This window comes from Leiobunum rupestre, chromosome 4 (assembly GCF_980474605.1).
Source record: "Leiobunum rupestre chromosome 4, qqLeiRupe1.1.hap1, whole genome shotgun sequence".
Classification (NCBI taxonomy): domain Eukaryota; kingdom Metazoa; phylum Arthropoda; class Arachnida; order Opiliones; family Sclerosomatidae; genus Leiobunum; species Leiobunum rupestre.
This window is the reverse complement of record NC_143387.1, coordinates 54,156,774-54,175,557: the sequence shown is the minus strand read 5'-3', so window position 1 is coordinate 54,175,557 and position 18,784 is coordinate 54,156,774. Positions and strand designations below refer to the sequence as shown.

Sequence of the window (18,784 nt, the reverse complement as noted above, 5' to 3'; positions counted from 1 at the left end):
GCAATATTATTCAAAGCGCAATAGGGCGAAACAACGTATAAGGCCCAGCCAGTGCAGTCGCCTTAAATTATTGAAAACTAGACCGGGGGGGGGCGCCCGAATTAACCAGCCCTCCCCCTAGGGTTCATTTTTAACACATCGCCATCGTAACCGCTACCAAGAACGGAACATTTTCCAGGTAGGAACCAAAACATTCGACCCGGTAAAGGGACGTTACGAATAAAGGCGGGGGAGGGGGTAAAGTGGGCGCCATATTCAACAGCCCCGGACTATCGGATAACGCGAGCCGCTTTCATTATGGTCCGAGTCATTAGCACTGGCGAAAGAGCAACAGCGGCGGGGAAGGCGACTGTACAAAGCATTATTAATAACAGGGCTCCCGTAATTCGATAGCGCCGCCCTGCTGGAAGTTTTCAACTCACTTTGCCAAACCCCCACTAACTCCACTCTCGCAGGGAGCGCATTACCAAAATGCGCGATATTGTATACACTTAAGCGTATGATGTATTATATACGTATACATGTAGCAGTAAAGGACTGGTTATTTACGTTATTAAGGAAATCTAGTTTAATGACGAAGAGCACGGCGGGGGAAGAGGGGAAATCTTGTATTAATCTAACTGTTATTATTTAAGTAAGCCGAAAGGCTTTCACTCCAGCATGTTTTCTTCCTCGATTGTCGTTCCGTTGACAATGCTATTTTTATTTAGCGAAGATTACAGAAACAGTGTTTCAACGATGCCATTCGGAAGAAGGACGTAAAAATTGCGTTAAAATCTTTATTAATTACGGATTTATTAATATTGAACGCTCCATTGGGTTTCCAGTTGTAATGCTTTTTCACAATGGTTCAACTTCATAAACCAAAATTGACTGGATTATTGCGTGTAAAAATTACTTAACCTTTAAAATACTTGAAATAAAAGATTTAAAGGTTTTATAAAAAAAAGAAGATATATTTGAGTCTAAAATTAGTGGAACGGACTGGGGAAGAGTAGGGGGAAACTTCACTAAACCCTACTGAATGGTAGCGATAAAATATGTTTAGAAATGTGTTTTTTTTAAAGGGAATGAATCTCAGATTACCTGGGATTACCTCGGCAAACAAACCACTAACAAGGAGACGACCCGAGGTGTTACACACCGATTTTGTTCATGGGATTTGGACCGATTCCGAGGGTCCCCCCTGTGAAAGATTTAAAAAAATTGAAAAAAATTTTAAATACCAAAATTATAAATAAAAATTAAAAATTGACGAAAAAAATTAAAATTGATCACATTTTGATCAATTTGAACCAAATGGGTGGAAATGAACCGATATGGCTTATATAGGAAAAATTTCAATTTTATGTTGTCAAAAACATTTTTCGTTGCCATGGTAAAACCGTTGCCCATTGCATAAATTCCCTTTAGGATTTTTCAAGTTACATGAAGGTCTACCAATCCCCGGAGTTTGAACAAAATCGGTGTGTAACACCTCGGGTCGTCTCCTTGTAAGTTGCGCCCAAATGTCAAAAGCCATAGGAGAAAGCGGTCAATATTGGAACAATCTTGGGACTATATTCCCCTTAAGGCTGCTTCTTATAAAGCTATCCAGTTTAGAAAACATTAAATTAATATTAATTAAACTTAGCTTAAGCTGCGAATTTTTTAATATTATTGTGAAGTTCATAATAAAGTATGAAAAAATACGCGAAAAAGTATATTAGTCCATAATTAAAAGGATAATATAGCTAAACCCTAAACAAATTTGAAGAAATTAAAAAAAATTACTAATAACTCGTACCGATAGGTCTTCGAGCAAACAAAAAACGCGAATCTCGGATCAAATAGATCTCCGAGTAATAAACTACATAAAAAATAAAAAAATAGCCAGAAATTCCAACGGTAGACCGGTTTCGTTCTATTTCGAACTCATCAGTACCGCGCGGGAAATCTGGCTGGTGACTGTTATATCTAAAAGAGAAACTAAGCCTAAACTCATAATAAAGTAGCATACGTTACATAATAAATAGTCCAAATACATTATTATCTAAATTAAAAAAAGACAAATTAAACTTTCGTTAAAAAACGTGTGAAAAGGCCAATACGTCGTCTGCTCTATTGTCTTCCACCCTCTGACTTTCGGAAACCCTTCAATAAAAGACTATCTTTTTTACTTCCCCCTCCACGACGCGATGGACAGAAAATCGCATAATAAAATATTTCCGGTTGGTCGGTTACGAGATTCATCTGGTTAGCAAAAAAAGCCAACTACAATCCATATTCAAGCCAAACCAAGTCATATTGGTTTCATATTCATTTTATACAGGCAATTTCGTCCTTATTGCTAGTTTTAAATTTTATAAATTCAAAAATTGCGCAATGGCGAGAGTTGACGCAAAATTCTGTTAGGCCTAACACAAGTGTTTCGCGTCGACTCTTTCAACATCGCTGCGTTTTACGGTTTTTGCCCTTTTTGAAAACCAGCCCGATACAAAGACCATATAAAGAGTAGCATGCACGTCCAGGCTATATGTATTAATACTTCCTAAAGAATCTCTAAATGGGTTTTATTGAAGCGTTTATTGATATATTGAAACGCTTTTCAGGCTACAGAAATGCTAGAGGTTATATTCCCATTAAAGTTACTTTCTACGCAAAACAAATTTACGCCCGCTGAGTCACATAACCTTGGTACACCACTGCCGAAAACCCGCATTGCAGCTAGACAAAAAAAAGAGCCAAAAATTCCGATATCAAGAAGAGATTTTTCAACTCAATTAAAATAATCGGCGTAATTTAATACTATCAACGAAATAAAAGAGTAGAATAATAATAGAACCAGAAAGAACCGGTCCTTAAGGCCAAATCCAATATAGGCTGGAACGCTCTTAAACCCTCGCAAAATTAAAGGAGAAGCTAAATATTGAACTTTTCCTAATTATATAACAACATTTGGAAAGCTAGAAGTCCCACTTGAGCGCTTGGAAATGCGGAAAACTATCTCTTCTGAGCGCTGGAAAGGCCACGACTCATTTCAAGGCCCCTACACTTCCCATAATGCTAAAATATCTCAAGTGCCATCTAGACGTCGATGGATACTCCAACCGTCACGTATCCGGTTCGCTTTCCAAAGGGCTTCGGGTCTCTCCCGCAGCTAGAAGTCGAACTTCATAGGATCGGGATTTGCGAAAGGAGAATTTAGGGGAACTAAATGGCCTGAACCGAAAACACACTCGAAGAGATGCTTGAAAGCCACGCGGCTGCGTTCTCGCTATTAGACGCGTGGAGAGTTCACTAGGACAAACAAATAGCAACGATTATGGCTTAAGAAACTCACGGGGATGCCGAAGAACAATTCATTTCGAATATTTCCAAAGCCGTCCGAAATAAGGTACGGATATTTAGTCGAATTTGAAATACCAAAAAATTAACCCTAAGATGATGGAAATTTATGAGCTCGAATGTACTTGAAATTAGAATTTACTAGAAACGTTACAATCAATAATTATTATAATTATCAGTAAATAGAGGTAACAAACTCGAATTGAAGAGCGTAGCGAAAGTGGGTTTATTGGGGGGGATTTACTTATAGCCAAATCGACGAGAAGTGGGGGCTGCTATCGCCAAATCGTCCAGAAGGGGGGACTGCTTTCGCCAACTCGACCAGAAGGAGGGCTGCTTTCGCCAACTCGACCAGCAGGAGTGCTGCTTTCGCCAACTCGACCAGAAGGAGGGCTGCTTTCGCCAACTCGACCAGAAGGAGGGCTGCTTTCTCCAACTTGACCAGAAGGGGGCGGCTTTTGCCAACTTGACCAGAATGAGGGCTGCTTTCGCCAACTCGACCAGAAGGAGTGCTGCTTTCGCCAACTCGACCAGAAGGAGGGCTGCTTTCTCCAACTTGACCAGAAGGAGGGCTGCTTTCTCCAACTTGACCAGAAGGAGTGCTGCTTTCGCCAACTCGACCAGAAGGAGGGCTGCTTTCTCCAACTTGACCAGAAGGAGGGCTGCTTTCTCCAACTTGACCAGAAGGAGTGCTGCTTTCGCCAACTCGACCAGAAGGAGGGCTGCTTTCGCCAACTCGACCAGAAGGAGGGCTGCTTTCTCCAACTTGACCAGAAGGGGGCGGCTTTTGCCAACTTGACCAGAATGAGGGCTGCTTTCGCCAACTCGACCAGAAGGAGTGCTGCTTTCGCCAACTCGACCAGAAGGAGGGCTGCTTTCTCCAACTTGACCAGAAGGAGGGCTGCTTTCTCCAACTTGACCAGAAGGAGTGCTGCTTTCGCCAACTCGACCAGAAGGAGGGCTGCTTTCTCCAACTTGACCAGAAGGAGGGCTGCTTTCTCCAACTTGACCAGAAGGAGGGCTGCTTTCTCCAACTTGACCAGAAGGGGGCGGCTTTTGCCAACTTGACCAGAATGAGGGCTGCTTTCGCCAACTCGACCAGAAGGAGTGCTGCTTTCGCCAACTCGACCAGAAGGAGGGCTGCTTTCTCCAACTTGACCAGAAGGAGGGCTGCTTTCTCCAACTTGACCAGAAGGAGTGCTGCTTTCGCCAACTCGACCAGAAGGAGGGCTGCTTTCTCCAACTTGACCAGAAGGAGGGCTGCTTTCTCCAACTTGACCAGAAGGAGTGCTGCTTTCGCCAACTCGACCAGAAGGAGGGCTGCTTTCTCCAACTTGACCAGAAGGAGGGCTGCTTTCTCCAACTTGACCAGAAGGAGGGCTGCTTTCTCCAACTTGACCAGAAGGGGGCGGCTTTTGCCAACTTGACCAGAATGGCGCTGTTTTCGCCAACTCAACCAGAAGGGGGCGGCTTTCGCCAACTCAACCACAATTAGGGGGGCTGCTATCGCCAAATCAACCACAAAGGGGGGCTGCTATCGCCAAATCAACCACAAAGGGGGCTGCTATCGCCAACTCAACCCCAATTAGGGGGGCTGCTATCGCCAACTCAATAACCATTCGGGTGGGCGGCACTATCTCCAGCTCAACCAAATCATCTAATAGAATTTTAAAAATTTAAATCCTATTTGTTTAAAGCCTCAAAAAGAAGTTAATTATTTTTGTCCGCGGCAGAGGACATGTTTTCAGCACTCTAGAGTAAAATACTTCCTAATAGGAAATGAGTCGTCGGTTATTGAGAGCCAAAAATTATAAAGAAACCAATTTCAAATATCCCGCGCAACCTAACAACGGAACAGTCTATGGTTGTGACATTGAAATCTGAGAAGATTATTAAAGTTGCTTTGCTGTTACCTCATTATCAGTAAATTGTTTACTTTTGCATTTACCATTTTCATTTATCAAAAGTGAGGGCCGAGTATCATTGATAAACTCGCTTAAGAAATCAGCGGAAATTAAAATTTTATCATTGCCGGGAAATATCAAAGGAATATTTAAAAAAAAATATTTTAATGGCACAAATGAGTCCAGGGAAAAATCTCAAATAGGTGAAAATAATATTATTTTCCCCATTTAATTAAAGGTTTAATGTTTAAAAATATTATCAATGTAAACTAGGTTAATTTCGAGGTTGAAAATCTCTTTCGGAATTAGTTTAAAAATAGCCGAGAGGCTATTATGCAAAACACACGAAACTCAAGCAGATCGATCCCAAAGACTAATATTAGTTTTAAGGATTAACCATCAAATTCGAAGGCGTTACCCGACTAAATAAGGTATAATCCTACTACACTGACCTACTATGAAAATACACAAACAAAGTTACATACTAAACTGCCCGTGTTAGCCGTTTGTCGCAATTCCTAAATTAATATCAAAGTTAAGCAAAGTTTAGATTACACATTTTTATTGGGGGCCTATGCTTTCCAACGAAAATGCCTTTACATTAAATTGGCAGTGGTTTTCAGCGCTGTCAAAATACATTTGGACGCAGAAAAAGAATATACAACTCTAACATTTTGCGGGAAATTCCGTTACAAATTGATTTACATTTATGGTTTACAAACTAAATATATTTTTACTCTTTACATTTGTTAATTTTGTTACACTTAAATTTTATTGATACACTAAATTTTACTTATACTAAAATTCTACTTTGTATTATCCTAATTTTTATTTAACTTAAATCCTTCTAATTTTTATTTATCTTAAATCCTAATTTTTATTTAACTTAAATCCTAATTTTTCATTTAACTTAAATCCTAATTTTTTATTTAACTTAAATCCTAATTTTTTATTTAACTTAAAACCTAATGTTTATTTAACTGAAATCCTAATATTTATTTAACTTCAATCCTAACTTTTATTTAACTTCAATCCTAATTTTTATTTATCTTAAATCCTAATTTTTATTTATCTTAAATCCTAATTTTTATTTATCTTAAATCCTAATTTTAATTTATCTTAAATCCTAATTTTTATTCATCTTAAATCCTAATTTTAATTTATCTTAAATCCTAATTTTTATTCATCTTAAATCCTAATTTTTATTCATCTTAAATCCTATATTTTATTTATCTTCAATCCTAGTTTTTATTTAACTTAAATCCTACACATAATATTATGCTTTCTACAGCTTTTTCCTATAAGAAATTTAGAAATTACATTAATTACATTATTTATGTCATTTTGACCAAAGGTTCACTGTTCACTGACGTCACAAAATAACTCAATCTGATCAGTCGAATTTCAAATAGTTGGCCGTTCTTATTTCATTTCCAATTAGTTGTACATATTTGGTGACCAAAATAATCAGCTTTTAAAAAATTGCGTAGTCTGTACGCGTTACGCAACCTCAATACGCGTTATAAAATATTTCCGGGTATCAGGCTGAGGGCGAAAATCCATAACTAACAATATCAATAGCGTATGTCGGGGATAAGCGCCATAAAAATCAATTTAACGTATTGGAAGATATCATGCAAGATAAAACTCTCACCTGTATCAGTTTAGGAAAATAGATCTTCACGTATCGGCCACGATACTAAAGAAGGTGTAAGCGCTTTGGAATATTCCCGCTTCATCACTGGCGCCGAATGTCAAGCACTTCCGGGAAGTTATTAAAAGGGATCTATTTTGATTAGTGGAACAGCGAGTGTCGTCTACGCTCGGCAGATTGACAAGGACAGCTTCTCATACGCGCGATTATTAAGTATTACGCGTGGCAGACATTTAGGATTATCGCCTAAAAGCAAAGGTAGAGACGGAATGGAGTAAGTTTCTGATACGTCTTCGAACTAGATTCGCCGACCCCGAAATTCCCCTTCATTTAGCGAAGGCTATATCGGATATGGCCAAACAGCGCCTTCCCCGAGTCAACACTGATTGATGCGATACTTCAATGGCGAATATTTCTAAATGGATTGTTTACTGATAGACATTTTTTAAATATAAGTAAAGGATCGTAAATTTTAGGAGAAAATTGATGAAATAGTCGTCTAAACGTTTCAATCGTAGGCTGCCACCTAGCGCAAATGTACTTCAATAATTTAAATAAATTAAACTATATTTATAATTTGAAAAATATTAGTTCATTTTAGCGTCAACGTAAAGTGCTACGCGAAAACCCACAAAGAACACTTTTCCCCAAACCAACGCTCAAAAACAGTTCGTAACGAATAAACACTTCCCTCCCACAAAAACAAATTCAAAAAGAAATAAAAGCAAAGAATTCCGACTCACCTAACATTTTGAGAACGGCGCGTCGTGAAGCGGCCGCCGAGTTCATGGTACCTTTCTTCGACTGTTTCGAAAGTTTCTGACTCAGCGACTTGGAGCATTGCGAAGACTTGAGTCTGTCCTCGGTCGCGGCACCTCCGTAGCTTCCCTTGACGCCGTTGGCCACGGTCACCGGGGCCGAGCCGCCGCCCACGTTTCCGTTGCGCCGGTTCATCCTCGATGACCTCCTCAACTGGACCCCGATCAGCATGTACAGCACCGAGATCAAAGTCATGGGCAAGATGAAGAACACGAAGGTGGAAATCTCGAAAGCGTGAGTCACCGGGTTCTTGACCGTGCACTGGGCCGTGTACAGCAAGATTTGCCCATCAACCTCGGTGTAGATGATCCCGAACTGAATGGCCAACGGTATGGCGCTAAGGGCGCTGCAGATCCAAATGCCCACGATAAACTTGATGGCTCTGGATAGCTTCGACATGGTGTGCGCTCGCAGGGGGTGGCATATGGCCACGTACCTCTCGATAGTGAACGAAGTGATGGTCAGGATAGAAGCGTTGGTCGAAGTCTCCGACGTCAACCCGCGAAATATACAGAAGAACTCCCCGAAAACGTACGGTCTTTTGTACCACAGTTGGTACAGCTCCACGGGAAGACCCGACACCAGCAACAGCAAGTCCGAAACGGCCAGACTGAAGAGATAATAATTGGTCGCCGTGTGCATGTACTTGTTACGCGTAATGACGACGCAAGTACAAATGTTGCCGATGACGCCGGTAATTAGCAGTAGCGCGTAGACGAACGTCATGGGGATAACGGTGGTTAACGAGTCTCTGATAGGTTCCATGATAATCCTGGTCACGTTGGTGGAATTCAACCAGTCGGAAATGGCGCCGGACATTGCCGGAGTCGTCGTGCTCGTCAACAGCGATTCTTGAAATTCGGTGGCCATATTCGCGTCTTACGCGTTGATTATCCTTTCACGAGACACCCGCGACGAATCTCAAGCGACAACGGACGATCTCCGTCGAGTCATCGTAATTGGACGCGTTTCGACTGTCGTCGCCAGTCCAGGCTTTCGGGTGATTGTTCCAAAGCTTCTTTCGGGATATTAACAATTGATATTTTCTGTAAAATAATGTTATTGGTTTTTAAAAAAAAAGCGAATTGTATAAAATATTTAGAAACTCGAACTTCCGGTTCGTCAAACCAAAGGAAATATAGAAGACGCTTAGAAAATGCAGCTTCAAGGAGGCGCTTAAACTATATCGACGTTTAAAATCTTTGGCGTGATAAACGTCCAATTAGTATAATTTCCATAAACAAGGCTTCTATTATCGGAAACTACAGCGCTAAAATATCCCGAGTTTGAATTTATATTTCTAATTCTATTTTATTTGACTCAACGAACGTCCCGATTGTGGCATAAAAGTCGCTATGTCGACTTCGCCTTTACTGTAAACAACCTAATTATTGATCAATAATAAATATATATTATTATTATTATTATTAACGTTGTTTTTCAGGCAAACCACATGAAATAAATTACAAAAGAGTAGCATCGCTCTGTAGCTTTCAACTATGTCTGCCATTTTTAGGGTAGTTTTTTTATCTATAGGAAAAGCATGGGTGACGTCGACATACGTCACGCCGATATTATTCTATAGACGGTTACGCATTAACAATTATTAAATGTAGTCGTTAAAAAGGACTTTTTTTAAAGTAAAAACTAAAATAATTGGAAATTAATAGGTTTTAGTATCAAAATTAAACGAATTTACAAATAAAAATCATTACTTATTATCACAACGATGGTTTGGCAGATCTAAATTAGAGAAATTAAGGCACGTACAAAAATGCGTACGTAAAACACGTAGAGTGGGTAAGGTTGACTACATGAATAATATGTTATATTGGTATAAATTTATAAATATAATATTATATATTATCTATAATGAAACGCATATGGAAATCCCGAAGGGCGGGTGCATTTTACTACATGAATATTATTATATTATATTAATATATTATAATTATTTCGTTGTTTAACACGCATCCCGTCTCCATAAAGTTGAAAAATTCGAGTTTTTAAAATAGCCCGCTGCTAAGTCGAGAAGATAATGACTACTTTTTTGCCTATAATATATCACTCCGCCGTAACAGGCGAGAGCGTTGGAATTAAGCTGCACTTTGTCGCTCACGTACTTCCGGCAATTAATATGAATTAATTAATATCACCCTATACATAATTTAATAGCAAAACCACGTCGAATTAACAATAACCGTGGAAAGCGTTTAAAACATTCAATCAATTAATTAAAACGAATATGAAAGCGCCGTTAATTAGGCGAAACAAAAGGCGGGTTTAGAATCAATGAACCAAAAAAAGACAGGCGAAATGAGTGCGATAATCCGGAAAACTGACCTTTCTTTCTTCAAGAGATGATTCGTCCCGAACAGTAGTGTCGTGACTGGTTTCTCTTCTCCGCCGCTGGCTGCTGTAAGAGGAGGGATACAAAGAGGGATGAATCGGAGCTCTCCTCTTGGCGTGAAGTTCCTGGCCTGAATGAGCTCCGATCCCTTCCAGAGCGGGATGCCTCCGCTGACGACTGCCAAGATACACCGCGTCTCAACTACCGACGAAATTCAATTACACGAATTTGCGTCTCACACAATTGCCGTTTACCGCTTCAAATTAAAATTAAAAGCCAAGATTTGCGATTAAATATTTACGCCGTAGCAAATACAAAAATTAAATTGGATTTCGGAGATTTGGGGGGTCAAAGTGATTAGGTTGACGGTAAAGAGGTTAAGCTAAGCTCTGTAGAGCGCTTAGCGCGAACTTCGCTTCCTAAAAATTATCAAAAACAAAGGAATATAACTCGCAAGTTTTCTTTGGTTTCCATAAAAACTTGCAGAGGTTAATGGTAATAGTGAATGTAAAGAGCCGTTGGCTCACGTGGAATTAAGGGCTTGTATTTTAACCCTAAGGTGGTGCCTTGGGTATTTACCTAGCTGATTATTATTATAAATCGCTACTACTACGGAAGGCTGGGCGAATTGCAAACTTTCAATTTAAATTAAATTAATTTCTAGGTCGTTCATCCCCCGGACAGCCGGTGATATCGGCATCTTAAATTTCTAAACTGAATACCTATCTAAACCAATCAGTTATTTTGTACCGGTGCTTTTAAACTAAAACTACAGACATGATTCTAACGCGCGTATAAACATAACGTCCTAATTATGAAATTTTGAACTTTCGTTAATCAGTGGTTTTCCAAATTAGGAAAATGAGGCTTGGTCATTAAAAGTAGTATCCGTAAGTCCATCCAGTGCCTTCTCCTACATAGCGCATAATTAGCGAGGTGGGAGGAGGGCAACATTCATTAATATTCATTTAAATTATTCATTCCCCCGAAGAGCGTCGAAACTCGGTGACCATGGAATGTTGTACCCAATTCCCCTTCCGGAATTACACCAAGATCGTTTTGGTCGAAACTATACGCTTTGCATTCGCTAATACACGCTTACGTAGCGTCCATTAGGATTACTCTCCTCAGGTATTTAAGCGCGTCGCGTGAAAGGAAAACTTATAAGTGAATAGCCGGATTTCCATTCCCCTCCGGTGTTACCAGACGAACAAATATATTTTCATTAAATTAAGTCAAAGAGGTTGACGACATCCACCAGAAATACAGCGTAACTACGTAACCTTGAAAGATATTCGAAACGCGTTTAAATAGTGGTCGAAACGCTGTGTATTTATAGAGCGGCGATTGGTCCCTGGCATTTGGGATCTGGAGAGAGAGGGATATAGAGAAGCTCGGGGTCTTGTTTTTGTGGGCTGGCGAGAAGAGGGGTCGAATCGGACGAGCGGGTGCCGCTGACGTCATCAAATGACGTCGTCCCATCTCGGCCATAAGAGAGCCTTCCTGGTCCAGCCAGCCACGCTATCCCTTTAAACCTCCGAAAAAGATAATGTTCTCTCTTTTTTGGCCATGACGACGTCACTTGATTTCGACGCCGGCCCATTTTTGATACGAAGAAAACCAAAGTGGCGCTTCTCCCGAAAAGAAAAACAAGAAACAGCCAAGATCGAATGCTAAAAATAGAGGGCCAATCTCCACCCACCGCCTCATCCACCGCCCACCGCCTCATCCAACTTCTACCGCCTCATCCACCACCAGTCACTCTTTCGCCCTGACTGCCATTTATAAAAGACTAGATGCGAGTGATGCCGACCGACAAAGTTCGCAGGGTCGCCGAATCACCTCAGTGTTTTCAACTTTCATTTTCAGTTGATCATTAACGTGTTTTTATTTTGATTGCTTTGAAATATAACGTACAACGGTAAATGATTTAGCGGAAAGAACGCGTGGAAAAAAGCACGCTATGTATTTAAGGACAAAAGTATATAATTCACTGCAACCAGATTTAAAGCGGTGTGATAATTTGTTACTTAAAAAAATTAATTTTAACGTGGTTAATAGAAAACGGTCATAACGAGATAAGAGACTATTAAATTTAGAATATTAAACTTATATTAATATCTTATTATAAATTTATAAATTGTACGAGGTCTATTCTTTTCTGAAAATTGTATTTCATTTGTTGTTAAAGTGTTTGATTATCTATGCTAAATTTCCTGCCACGCACGAGCAAATAGGTTCTTGTGGTAAGCGTAGATGGACAGCAATTAAATTAAATATCAATTCAATTCAACCAATAGTACAGAGAATTAGAATTCGCCTTGAAGTAAATTTTGAAAAATAACCGGAATTAATCGGATGAAAATCAGTGGTGGCCCCGCAAATGAACTCGAAGAGACGCTTCCGGGGCCCCTTAAAATCGATTTGCGGGACCATAATTCAATTTAAAACTGAGCGATAGTTTACCCTGGTTGCCATTACTGCTTAAAATGATTTTGTTTACGTAACATTTTTAGCAAACCAGAAACATTCCGCTAAATTCGTCGCGATTCTTGCTTCTTTTAGAAAATTTCTAATTTCATCTTAAAGGAAATTAGCCTCTCAGTAGTGCTAAGTAATGGTAATGTTTAATGAAAAAATTAATCATATCAGTTTATCAATTTATAATTCGATTTCAACGGTTTATCTTTGATTTTTATTTGGATTTTTACTATTGAAAATCAAAAATTAATAAAAAATCTTGTCCTTAAAAGTATTTCTTTTCCGTTTATAATTCCTTTTTGCTTCCATAATGCCAAGATATTTAAATTGTATTGTATTTGATAAATGTTTACTAAATGACACGGTGTTTTAAGATATTACGAATACCAGTTAAATAATCTTTACAAAATAGGTCATATTTCCAACCATTTTCGAGTAATTGGAAAAATAAATTAAATGGACAAAATGGTGCCCTTTTTTTCGAAATATTTCATTTGTGCATTTGTTACAGAAAAATGATATGCAATATTCAATTCGATGATAAATTTTACACGCTCTACGAAGGTGGTTGGTATAAATAACCGTTTTCAAGTGAAATTCAAAATCCCAAAATAGACAAAATGGTTACTTTTTCCAGAAATGATGAACTCATCTGATCACTATAATAATTCTTCTACAATTAAAAAACAGTATTAAACACAATCCTGAACGTGAGAGTTGTTTGTCCTAAATTATTTCTAAATTACCAATTTTGCAATTTTATTTGGCCCGTACTATAAGTGTGTTTTATTGTTTTGGTATAAAATAGGCGGTGTTAATTATAAATATCGATTTATTTTAAATCATCTGAATTCGAATAATTTCTTTATCGTCTGGTAAAAGATGTAAGCATGCTAATTTATAAGATAAGTTATGGAGTGTATAAAAACCGTTAGATAAAAACTGATAGTTACGACTGACGTCATGCGTACGTCGTACAATATATTTGAGGCTTGGGATAGAGTGTTTGATTGGGAGGTTTGAAAGTAACTTCTCGCCAACTGAATGGATGAATGAATATATATTTGCTTTTTGTAGTAACAAATCCCTTTTACATCAGGGAGGAATTCACATAACTACATGAACCCACAAGCGATAATTTTTATGGCTTATAAATATATTATAGCCAAATAAATAAAATTGATAACTATAAAAAACATATATATAAAAATATACATATCCATATGAAAATAATTAAAATTAATTCAATCAAAAATCAATATAATTATATAAATAAACATTTAATTAACAAATACAAGTCAACTGAAGCCTTAGTAGGGGGGGGGAATTCGAGGATTCAAAAAAATTCTTACTCAAAGTCATCGGAAAATAGCTTTCGCCAACTCAATCAAAATTTGCCAACTCTTTTAAAGGTAGGGGTAGACAACTCTCCTGCCCGCCCCCCATGACTACGACCCTGTACTTATCCCATTAAATAATCCGGTATTAAAATTCAGAAATAACCTAAAACCTAGATGATTGGCGAATAACAAGGCAAAACGATTTACAAGACTGAAAGATTAAAAAAAACTGAAAAATGTTGGTTCTGTGTCGGCAGCCATGTGTTTATCGTATAAGTCAGCAGGACTGCCGGGTGATCATTCCGGCCCAGAAATCGTATTCAATGTCACTCTCAGTCGTTTCATTCGGGTTTTAAACCGCATCCGTTAACAACACTTATGTAGCGGAAGAGGTGAAGGGGTCACCATGATTGCCCCCCCTTCTTCGTAGAAGCACGTGACCGCCGTCTGTCAATTAATGAGAGAGTTCCATTTCTCCAGGCGCGCCTTCGAAAGGAAAGATTCGCGTTTTAGACGTTCAAAGAGGCGAAAGATTCGTGACGTGTTTATTTACGAAAAGCGAGAAATTAACGCTGCAGACGCTTGACTAGACCCTACCGCCATCGCGTGGCGGGAATCGTGACAATATGATACAAATACAAATGGTGTAAAAAAAATCAGTTCAGCATGGAGACCTGGCGATTATTAACGATCTTTGTGACATTTTTAAAGTGGCGAAAATCAAATAATGTTAAGTTCCTACCTTTGTTTTGCCTAGATTTTAATTGGCTGTCATTAGATTTCGTCTGTTGTCAGTTTTTTCTATTTTCGTTTGTTATTTTGTAGCTGGTACTTTTTTTTGTTTTTTAATTTTTCCTCTTCTTTGTTCTGGTGCTAAGACCTTTTATGTAATTTTGGAGTGTGTGGTGCGAAGACCCCGCTGTCATAGGCACCAAATAAATATCTTTCTTATTTTGGAAAAAAAATAGCGTCTGGTAAACATATCATCGGAATCAACTTTGAAATATACGTAAAGAAATAATCATGGCGTTGACTACATTGACAACTGTTGATTTTTAGAAACTTAAAGGCCCAATACACCTCGTCTACATACACGAATCACTGAACTTCACCTACCGAGGACAATCTACGAGTGTGTCTATTGTTACTGGCAGAATGTCTATCTGGTTATGTTGATAGTGATAATGCGTTTTTGATAATGGCGTAGCCAGGAGTTTGGGTTAGGGGTTGATCACGCAATTACCATAAGATTCGAAGGACACGCGCGCACCTTTGCTATGTCACTGGTTTTTTATCTTAAATCTAAAATTAAGGACCTTTTAATTATTAAGTTTACGTTAAAATTCAACAAATTGTCATAACATCGACGCTAAAGATTTCATTATGAAATCGTTTTAATTTTCAGTAAGCCTTTAAAAGTAAAAATTGATAAAACACGCGAATTAGCAAACATAAAGACGCGAATCGTGGACCAAATAGATCTTCGAGTTAAAAACTAAGTAAAATTGCCAGAAATTCCAACGATAAACTGGTTTCGTCCTTTTTGGGACTCATCAGTACCGTGCGGGAAGATCTATTTGGTCCGAGATTCGCGTCTTTATCGAAGATCTATTGGTACGAGCTATTTGTATGTTTTTTAATTTCTTCAAAGTTGTTTAGGGTTTATCTTTTTAATCCCTTTTCATTAAGGACTAATCTATATATTCGCGTGTTTTAACATTCTTTGCAATTCAGTCCATAAGTGGTTCCAGAAGCCTAAATCGTGAAACGCCTCGTTTTCGAACTAGAGCTATTCGGAGGGATACAGATTTGTTAAGGCGATATGTGGACAGAAAATATAGTCCTCTCGATATATTCATACCGAGGGACTTCAGGTGTACAAATCAGCTGTGAAATAACTTGAAATCACGTAAATTTAGTAGCTTTAATAACTTTAATCAATTAAATATTGAAATCACTTGAAATCTGAAATCATATCTTCAAAATTTCTAATATTGGAATGATTGGATAGCCCCTCGATTCATACGCGAGCACTAGCGGAGAAAACATTTGAAAAATGCAGACGATTCTTTACATTTTAGCTCGTAGAATTCGCATAGGATTTTGCTGGGGATTTTAATTTTGAGAGGCTATAGCCTCGTTTTGATTGAACTTGGTAATTTCTACATTATAAAGGTGGGGTAGCTGAGTGGTTAGCACTTTAGCCTTGCAGCAAGAGGAGCCGGGTTCGATCCCAGCTAGTGGCACTGGGTGAAAATCCGGAACCACTCCTTCTGCGTAGAGTTTGTAAGTTCTCTCCCCACTGGTTAAAGGGGTTTTCCACCGAGATCTTCGGTTTCCCCTTCCATAAAAACTTGCTGAGGTTAACGGTAATAGTTAGTGTATAGAGCTGTTGGCTCGCGTGGCATGAAGGGCTTGCCACCACCCTCCTACGCATTGTAACCCGGCCACCTGTTACTTGATCACGCACAAGCAACATTGCTTATGTGGTCGAAGGTGGTGCCTTGGGTAAAAAAAAAATGGTAAAAATATTATTTAATATCATAAATACACATACTAATGGACAATAATAGTTATTCTAAAGGCGATTTCTCCGTATAATTTTATCTTTTGAAAAACCTTAAGCCTTGTCCGCCTTGCGCGTTTAATGTTTTAAAACAAGGATGATCTATACCTACGTTTCAGGTTTGCCAACCGACGTTTTGGAGAGAAAACTACTTTTTCGCTACAAAGACTAAATATAGCGCTCACTAGATTCGCTAGTCCTAGGCCGCGTTCATTTCTTCTTTGCTCCGTGTTGAAATCAAGACGTTTCAAAAGTTTTACTTTGGCGGTTTAGGGAGTTAGAGCCGCTTCTCTTATTGTAGGCTTCTGGTGATTCTCATTAACTCAAGTAAAAATTAGATGGCGAATGAGATTACATCATAGCCTATAAGTTACATACAGCGCCAAGTTTTCTAGTGGCGTATGTTTGAGCTTCGCAATCAGGAAAATAATTTTATTTAGGTGTCAACAATGTTATATAACGGCTGCGTATCATTATCGTATTTAGAAATGCACGTAAAAAATAACCTAGGCTTTTGGCAGGGCCCAAACGTAAATATAAACTCTACCCAATAAAAATAAATAACTGATGAGAGCAAAATCCAAATTTCAAGGGCAGCCTAACCTTGACCTAATCGGGAGAGTTTTTAAAGTTTATTTTCTAGAGTGACACTGAAAGACGCGTCTGTAATATAAACAATTTTATTTATAGCAGTTATCATACGAAACTTCAAGTCGCTAAAGCGAGCGCGGTTACTAAACTTGAAAAGCTCCCGACGCAACTTCGTAACGCTGAACCTTCGTCTAGAAATGGAGTAGACGTGAGTGGGAGAGTTAAATCCTACGTGATATTTTTTCGATACGTCGATTCCTGCGTTGGGGTGGTAAGAAGGAAATACGGGGGGCGGTAATAAGGCGAAAAGAATATTAGAAAGGACTTATTGATAGGCTTATCTGGGCAAATGGGTTTGCAGCGTGTACTCTTGTTATATCATAAAGAAAGAGAACAAATATCGGGAACCCGTGCGTGGAAGATCTCTTATCGCCGGCTCAGATATTAGAGAGCAGCCGACGTTTCGAACGGGAACGTTTGGATTTTCACCGTGGGTTTCAGACTACAGTGGCCATTGTCTACTTTCGCGCTATTTCAAGCCTTTTAATTTTGTATTTTAACTTATAAAATTAATATTTAAGTGTAGAACAGCCTCTTGTTTAGTGACTAAAATAATTTTGACAATTTTAAATTTAAAAGTAATTAAGTTATTACGTTTTAATTCGGACCTTCGGAGCTAAACCACACTGAGAGAAAAATATTCGGTAGAAATTACATGGAACTCCTGGACGCACAGTAGCCAGGAAAGTTTCGTAAATATCTTTTACTTGAGATTCCTGTAATTTATACAAATAGCTCATAGTAAAATTTTAAACCAGAATCATTGTATTGTATACAACTGAAATAATAATTAAAATTTCTAACACGCCTGTAAATTTTACGGAATTTACATTTAAAAACTGCGTGAATATAGCCAGGAAATATTATATATTTGATTTGTTCTTACTACCCTTTTTTGAAATAACTTTATGTACAATAAACATTTCCGTAATTAATTTTTAACCAATAAGGTACTTTAATTGTAAAAAAGTATTCAACACATTTGCTAAATATATACCAATAAGCTCCAGCAGAAATACAGTCAAAAGCAAGAAACATAAACACGTGCACAACATAGTAATGCAACTCCTTAGCTCGGAATCCAGACACGTATTAAACTTAGTTCAAACCACAAACACTAACGCGATGAATTTGCATTTAAATGTATAAACATAAATTTGTTTTAATTTGATGGGTAAATAAAAATATGACTCCGTTGGTGCTTTTACGAGATGTCACTAAAAATCTTTTCTTCATATTAGTTGATTTACAACAAATAATTAATTTTTATGGATTATTACGGTTTGCTAGCAATTCAACTTTGACCACAATAACTACAGGAACTACTTGTATTTTAAATACCTTAAAACGTCTTCATTTTTTACTGTAAATACATAGTAATATGTATTGAGCAAATATGTACATATATAACATGGCTGTCCTTTATTACAAATATCTGAAAAAAACCTCTAATTTTTACTATAAACAAATAGTAATATGTACGGAAAATGTATGTATATATTAATATTCAACGATAAATACTACATGAAGCCCCTGTATTTTAAATACCTAAAAACATCCTGTAATTTATACTGTAAAACAAATTGTAATATATACTGAAAATGTATGTATATATTACTATTCAACGATAAATACTACATGAAGCCCCTGCATTTTAAATACCTAAAAACATCCTGTAATTTATACTGTAAA

General features: G+C 37.9%; 1 protein-coding gene across 3 annotated transcripts in view; it reads right to left on the bottom strand.

Annotated features, from left to right (window-relative positions):
* Positions 1-10,170, bottom strand: part of LOC149948305 (pyrokinin-1 receptor-like) — a 148,461-nt gene extending 138,291 nt beyond the window's left edge. For all 3 annotated transcript variants that reach the window (XM_090173295.1, XM_090173293.1, XM_090173294.1), the window contains exons 1-2: positions 10,048-10,170; positions 7,629-8,750 (exon numbers count right to left, since the gene is read on the bottom strand). In XM_090173295.1, coding sequence (XP_090029421.1) covers positions 7,629-8,574 — 946 coding nt within the window. In that variant the 5' untranslated portion in view covers positions 8,575-8,750; positions 10,048-10,170. The remainder of the gene's footprint in view (positions 1-7,628; positions 8,751-10,047) is intronic.
* Positions 10,171-18,784: the final 8,614 nt, after the last annotated feature.